This window comes from Dermatophagoides pteronyssinus, unplaced genomic scaffold (assembly GCF_027571235.1).
Source record: "Dermatophagoides pteronyssinus isolate colony J.1.1.1.1 unplaced genomic scaffold, Derpt_VIB-CSIC_2022.12 sq0106, whole genome shotgun sequence".
NCBI classification, from domain to species: Eukaryota; Metazoa; Arthropoda; class Arachnida; order Sarcoptiformes; family Pyroglyphidae; genus Dermatophagoides; species Dermatophagoides pteronyssinus.
In genome coordinates this window covers 25,065-32,336 of record NW_027461600.1, presented here as the reverse complement: position 1 = coordinate 32,336, position 7,272 = coordinate 25,065, and the positions used below count along the sequence as shown (strand labels likewise).

Genomic DNA, 7,272 nt, shown 5'->3' with positions numbered 1-7,272 from the left:
TTAAACAACAACAACATTCCAATGCTTAAACAACAATCAAAAAAAAATTCTTTGACATTTTTGCCTCTGAAACCCACACACACCAATTTTGAATTTAGGAATTGGAAATAAAATCCATATTGATTGATCCAAAAAAAATATACCGTAATGTAGTCCTAATAATTAATAACATAGGTAATAATTGAAAATTTCATTGTATAAATTCGGCATTATCTTCAGGTGTTTTGTAAAACAGGGTGTGTGTTTAACATGGTTTGATTTTCGACCAATATAAAGAGATATGCACACAAATTATTTTCCGTGATGCTCTCTTCATCACTTCATCACTCGTTTAAGGTATTCATTTTTCATTTGCATTCGAATGTGATCACTTAATACAACTGACTGACTGACTAATTGATTCAATCAAAATTCCTGATCGAAACAAATAAACAGAAAAAAAATCATGGCACCAAATGAACAACGAATGTATGTTAATGGACGTGGTAAAGCAAGTATTCGTATGGAATATTCAAATAAAATATTATTAGTAGCTCGAATTAATTTTAGTCAATCAGAAACATTTAAAAAAACTTGGCATGTTAAAATACCGGCTGTAAAAGAATTATTATGTAAGTTATTCAAAATTCTATGAATGTTTGAAAATTGATTCCCTTGTTCAATTGAATTAGTAAACGAATCAAATCCAATGCCTGAATATAGTAATTTTTCATTCTATCTTAATCGATCTGATTGGTTGGATTATGTTGCTACACGTATTAAAATTGGTAATTATAATCTTCTGATTCCAAAAAAAAACATAATCATTATTATCAACAATATTTTTTCTTTCAATATAGCCGATCAAAAATCTAAATTGAATGATCCAGATGTAAAAACATTGAATGAATATGGAGAAATTGAACGAATTTCAATTGATTATTTGTAATTTGTTTTGTTCGTATTTCGTTTGATAAAATCATGGAGACATTCAAACTGACTTTATCTAAAACAACAAACAACAACAAACAAAACCGTTTGCTTCAACGACTCAAATTACATAACACAAACAAACACAGACAAACGCACCCAAACAATCGAATCGATTCATATTCAATAATCTGATTCATCAATTTCACAATAAAAAATTAATGATCAATCAATAATACACACACACAAACACACACACATATAATGATGATCATTTTGAATTAATTAATAAAATAATTATGGTAATAAAAATATATGAAAATTTCCATTTGTTTTTTTTTGCGTCACCCAAAACATCACCAAAAAAAAAAAAAAGAGATGAACATTATGCATTTATGAATTTGCTTGAATTGTGTGTGTGTCATTCGTCATCAATCAATCAATCAATCAATCAATTGATTTTGAACAACACACACAAAAATTCTGGCATCCTTTATCATCATCCAACTTTTGAAATTTGAACCAGAAAAAAATGTATCAATCAATGATAATTCTATCGGAAGAAGAAAATCCAAGCAAAATATGTGTAACCGTATCGATATTAACAATGACACGTTTTCAATTATATTTTGAAATTTTTGTACATGGAAATTTTACCGAACGTACTTGGTGGGAAATAACAATGCCATTACATTTTTCATTCGAAGGTATTATTTAGATTCTTTATTCATGTCATTGCATATTAAATCAAATAAATTCAATCCAAAAACAAAACAAACAAAAAATAGATTCAATCGATTGGCCACAATTGATTTTTTGTATTCAAAATCATTTTAAATATCGATTAACACAAGAACAACAATTATCTTTGTTGCAAGAGGTTAATGTTGGTAAGATTATCAAAAAAAAAGTTTATTTTTATGAAATTTTTTTCTTCTTTTTTCAATTCTTAAATTCCAAGAACAAGTGGTAACAATTGATAATGAAAATCCAATACGTCCACCATTTCAATTGGGCAATATTTATATTCATTTTTTACATACATAATCCTTTGGTGACAATCAGATTGGCAGATTCTTTTGATTTTCATTTGTTTTTTTTAATTATAAAATTTTGTAATTTGCATTATAATTCAAAAAAAATTATTTCAATTTGAATAAAAAGATTCATTTATTACACATTTAATGAATGGTTATCAATTGTTTTTTTTGCTTCTGCTGAGTATGCTCAATCAAATGATGATTTAGTCTATTGTGGATTATATTTCATCAACATAATTATTACATCAATTCAATTCGATTTAGGTAATATTCGTCCTTCATATTTGTAATCATCTGGTTTGTTTTTCGTACTTGTTCATTCAGCAAAACAGAAACAAAAATGGTCATTTATCGTCGAAATCATGTTCCACAATTTAATTCATGGGAAAATCGTTCATATAAATTAATGGCTCAATCAAACATAATCAGTTTGGAACTTAAAAGAAAAATTAATGAAGAAATTGGTATCAAAATGAATTTGATTATTCTGGCTGAACCACCAAGTACAAGATTTTGGCGTATTGAAATACCAAGAGGATTTTCTGAACAATGTAATTATTCAAACAAAAAAAATTTTCATTGACACAACTAACTAACTAACGAAAAAAAAACATTGAATTCAATTTTTTTTCCAGTTCCATTAAATGATGAAATTACTTCGTTGATTGTTAACAAAGTTCAAAATCGAAATCGAATACTTCGTATTCGTCAAAGTATGATTCAATATTATACAAATTCAATTCGAATCGGTAAACAAACAAAACATTGATCATTTCACGATAAATATCCAAAATTTTTATTTTTTCTTTCAAATTATAGTTCCAGGAAGAAATAGTTGGGATGAAGAACTTATTGATAATCAACCAAATAATTATGGTTATTTTTATCAAATCGATTCAAATCGACCAGATATTAATCGATCTATTCGAAATCGTTTTCTACAAACATATCAAAGTGGTAATGAAGAACAATTTGTATCATTCAAATTGATTGTTGAATATTTTCCTGCAAATCTTTTCGATCAAATGTAAAACACGCTTTGAATGGTGGTAAAATCTCCAATGAATTTACTAAAAAAAAACTACTTTTAATCAACATTTTTTTACAAATCGATTTAATTCAATTTTTTTGTTTTGTTTAATCCATGTTCTACTTTTTTTTGTCAAATGTCATCCTGATTGATTTTTTTTCATTTCTTTTTAAATCCCCGTTACCATGGAATAAAATTGATGTTTTTTTTGTTGCCCACATTCAATCGATTAACCCAAGTTTTTTATTCGTTTGATAAAAAGAAATGATATTGAAAATTGAATAAATCGATTGTACAGCCACCTTTTGATTTATTAAGACAATTTTCTGTGATTTTTTTTCCATCAATATTCATCATTAATAAATTTTTGAAATTTATTAATGAAAAAAATTTCAATTTATAAATTCAATAAGATTGCATGACAACATGTAGAATATCAAATTACAATTCGTTGTAATGAAACATTTTCCAAATAATGTTCAAAATTAATCATTCAATTTACAAAATAATTATAATTACTAATAATGATTTTCAATGAATTTCTAAAATAAAATTTCCAAATTTTCCTCTTCCTCATCATCTACTCTATTTCTTTGGTGTGTATAAAATGTTCGATACAGTCAATACTCGATTTATAATAACCAAAAAAAAAGCACATTCCAATGAAATAGAACATTTCGAATTAAGATCCTGAATTATACAGCGCCACGTAGTAGTTTGAGCAACCTGGTGCTGGTTTGTTGCGCGTGCTTATTATTTACTTCTTCAGCTAAGGTATTTTCGAAATATATCATTCGAAACAATTATCAATCAATCAATCAATCAATCATTAATTGATCTATAGGTTAAGTATTTTTCGCTACACTTTAATCCAAAAAAAAAATGGTTGTTATTCGTATTACTATCAATGAAAATGGCATGAGCTGTATCAAAATGAGAGCTGGCCATTATGTTCAATTTTTTTCAAAAATTATATTTTTTGAACAAAATTTACGATCATTACGAATGTTTATAAAAGTTCCAACTATTCAGGAAATGTTTGGTAATTATAAAATTATTATTATTATTAATTTTGTTTGTCATTTATTTTGATTTACAAATAATTTTTCTATTTTTTTCAATCTAAAAATATCAAAGACAATGAACCATGGCCATTGAATATTGTTGAAAATTATGGTATTGTTGATCTTGATTCAACATGGTTCAATTACATTGCATCGAAAATTATTCTAGGTCAGTTTCAAATTGATTATTATTATTATCATTTTTTTCCTTCTAATTCATACCGGTCTTACCATCCAAAAATCCCTAAATCCTACCCTATACACACACACACACATACTCAAACAAACAGGACCTGAAGCAAATGAATTGTTGAATGATCCTCGTGAAAATTTAACTGTAGCTGATTATGGACAAATTCTTAGCGCTCGTTATGAATGGTATGAACCTGCTTTTGGTTATTGAATTATTGTTAAAACAACAATAATTTCCGATTGTAATGATTAATTTTTCATTTGAATTAAAATTTTTTGAAATAAAAATTTAAAATGTTTTTTCCAAAATAAATACTTCTCTCTCACACAGGTTATATGAATGACCTGTAATTCACAAACACGTGCTGCTCACCTTGAATACACACGCGCACAAAACCAATGTTATTCTATCATTAATAATTACATCATCCAATTCATTCAAGATTCTCAATCGATATTTTTTTTGGTTATTGAAAGTTTTCGTCATCCGATCCAGATTCAAAAAAATGGAAACATTTTTCGATAGTGAAGAAGCACGTAGAATGGGTTATAAAGTTGTAAAAATTTGGGCAGACGATGAAAATCAATTCACTTTAACTGAAAAAATTATTGATGGAATAGATATCGCATTCAAATTCAACATGACTCCAACCGAAACTCCAGAATCATTGATCTGGAATGTAAAAATTCCACGTGTTATGTTCAATTTGGGTAAATTCAATTCAACTTTTTTCAATTTTATTCATAAAATCATTTATTATTAGTTCCTAATAAGATCGAATTGAATCCAACTGATGTACCATATCTATATAAAGTACCAGAATCGCTTGTTGAACAATACAGTCGATTTATTGTTATTGGTAATTATTCTAATTTGATAATATTTTCATAATTTGAATAATTTTCAATTAATTAATGTTATTTATAATATAATAATGTAGAAGAGAATGTTGATTATTATTTCGATAAAGGACGTGGATTACTTTCAAAAACCAATGATGATAATCCCGATAATGATCTTGAATTTGGATTAAAATATTACTTTTTTAATCGTATTTATCGATATTTGCTTGGTCGAAAACATGCTAATATTACTGATCCTGTTGTTGAAAGAAGTTTCGGTCACTTGATTTCAGGTGAGAATATGTTGAAACAAGCAAAAAAACTTGTTAAAAATGGTTTAATTAATAATCAAACTGCCTGGTCAATGATGGTAAATGGTGAAACATCATTAACTATTGGTAATATTATGTTGGATGAAAAATTACATGAACTAGAATTTAGTGAAGAATCGTATGCAGAGTTTTATGAAAATGATGATGACGACAATGATGATGATAACAATACTGATGACATCAATAAACAACCGATGAAGCCACAATTTACAGTTGAAATTTTCTATTTCAATTTGATTGAAATTATTAATTCATTTTAAACACACAGACACCATACTGATCTATTTTATACTTTCTTTCATTTTTTTACAACAATTAATACTTATTCTGGTCAACAATAATCTACTATTACTACTACTACTGCTATAATAATCTTTATCTTATAATTTACTCGGATCGTTTGTTTTTTTTTGATGATTCATAATTAATAAAATTTACTAATTACTAAATATAAAATGAATGAACAAATTGAATAATAATTAGAGCGATTGAAAAAAACAACAACAACAACATCAAACATCGATGAATCAATGTTTGATGGCAAAATAAATGAACAACACACAGTTGGGAGAGGGCAATGAAAAGAAACAACAACAACAACAACAACAAATTGAAGATCATAAAACAGATCACTATGGATTTCAACTTTGATTTTATCTATTCTAACAACAACAACAACAACAAAAAAAACAACCACAAAATGTTCATTTGGGTTAAAATAAAAATCAATAATAATGATAATTATAATAATAATAATAATGATGATAATATTAATGATGGATAGAATTATTGTATTTTGCCATTTTGAAAAGCAAAGTGATTTTCGTATTTTTTTTCGTCGTTCAAAAAAAAAAACAAACAAACAAACAAACATCCATGACCAGGAATGGCAGAAAGACCACCCAAATTAATATATATGTGATTCGACGAGTACGTCGTAATCAATGTAATAGTGTAATATTATTAACCATCACATTACAAACACCATCATCATCTTGTCATTGGAGACAAAATCAAAAAAAAACAACAACATTTCATTTGATTATTGTCAATCATTTGATCAAGATCATCGTCAAAAAAACCAAAAAAATGGTATTCATATTTTATATACAAACAAATTCACGTGGAACGGCTGAATTTCGTTTAAGATGGCGTATACTTTATGATATTGATGTTATTATTGAAATTGATATTGGTGGACCATCACCAACATCAAATATTTGGAAAATTCAAATACCAAGACGTTTTCTTTTAAACGGTATTAACCTTTCACACTATAATCATATATCATATTACATTATTTTTTTTTTTATTTCGAAAAATTCCAGTTCCAAGAAATTGGAATGATATTCTTTATACATTAGAAAATCTAATGTATTGTTCAATAAGTGGTGAACAATTTTCCGAATTAGAATCCGGTATAATTATCGGTAAGTTGTTTATTTGATTTCAATAATAACAAATTTTTCATGATTCAAATTTGCTTTCCTATTTATAATCCAATTACAAAAGAGGAAGAAATACGTACAGATATGCGTGAATATTATCAAAATCATGGTTTTGAACCACGTAAACCATGGGCAATGGTTATAAGAGCTGCTTATGCACGAAAAGATTTTGTTTGGAATTAAAAATTTTTGGATTTTTTTTGTTTCCCTATCATTTTTGACATTACTAAAATGAATGAATAAATATTTTTTTTTTCACAAACTTTCAACAAAATTTCCATAGTTTTTCTACTTCTTTTCTCATTCATTATTCGATGCTTAATTCATTTGAAAATTAGTTGTTTTTTTTCGATCCAGGATTACCACCTTTCACCTAAATCAATTCACAAATATGGTATTTCATTCATTCACTAC

General features: G+C 26.6%; 5 protein-coding genes across 6 annotated transcripts; all 5 read left to right on the top strand.

Annotated features, from left to right (window-relative positions):
• The first annotated feature begins 347 nt into the window (after window positions 1–347).
• Window positions 348–1,178, top strand: LOC113790243 (uncharacterized). Its single transcript, XM_027339878.2, has 3 exons — window positions 348–611; window positions 672–767; window positions 840–1,178. Exons 1-3 carry the CDS (start codon window positions 446–448, stop codon window positions 926–928), a joined length of 351 nt encoding a protein of 116 aa, XP_027195679.1. The 5' UTR covers window positions 348–445; the 3' UTR covers window positions 929–1,178.
• Window positions 1,179–2,108: 930 nt separating this feature from the next.
• Window positions 2,109–3,233, top strand: LOC113790166 (uncharacterized). The gene is made up of 3 exons (XM_027339797.2): window positions 2,109–2,500; window positions 2,585–2,698; window positions 2,769–3,233. The coding sequence occupies exons 1-3, from the start codon at window positions 2,290–2,292 to the stop codon at window positions 2,978–2,980; spliced, it is 537 nt and encodes a 178-aa protein (XP_027195598.2). The 5' UTR covers window positions 2,109–2,289; the 3' UTR covers window positions 2,981–3,233.
• A 235-nt stretch (window positions 3,234–3,468) lies between these two features.
• Window positions 3,469–4,654, top strand: LOC142646180 (uncharacterized). Of its 2 annotated transcripts, XM_075824423.1 has the most exons (4): window positions 3,469–4,021; window positions 4,117–4,212; window positions 4,334–4,421; window positions 4,567–4,654. In XM_075824423.1, exons 1-4 carry the CDS (start codon window positions 3,862–3,864, stop codon window positions 4,577–4,579), a joined length of 357 nt encoding a protein of 118 aa, XP_075680538.1. In that variant the 5' UTR covers window positions 3,469–3,861; the 3' UTR covers window positions 4,580–4,654. The 2 variants fall into 2 exon arrangements, with proteins under 2 accessions (XP_075680538.1, XP_075680537.1); XM_075824422.1 differs by lacking the exon at window positions 4,567–4,654 and having other exon boundaries at window positions 4,334–4,550.
• On the top strand, window positions 4,636–5,769 carry LOC113790165 (uncharacterized). The gene is made up of 3 exons (XM_027339796.2): window positions 4,636–4,946; window positions 5,000–5,095; window positions 5,177–5,769. Exons 1-3 carry the CDS (start codon window positions 4,742–4,744, stop codon window positions 5,668–5,670), a joined length of 795 nt encoding a protein of 264 aa, XP_027195597.1. The 5' UTR covers window positions 4,636–4,741; the 3' UTR covers window positions 5,671–5,769.
• Window positions 5,770–6,260: 491 nt separating this feature from the next.
• On the top strand, window positions 6,261–7,265 carry LOC113790169 (uncharacterized). Its single transcript, XM_027339800.2, has 3 exons — window positions 6,261–6,668; window positions 6,739–6,840; window positions 6,923–7,265. Exons 1-3 carry the CDS (start codon window positions 6,287–6,289, stop codon window positions 7,039–7,041), a joined length of 603 nt encoding a protein of 200 aa, XP_027195601.2. The 5' UTR covers window positions 6,261–6,286; the 3' UTR covers window positions 7,042–7,265.
• Window positions 7,266–7,272: the final 7 nt, after the last annotated feature.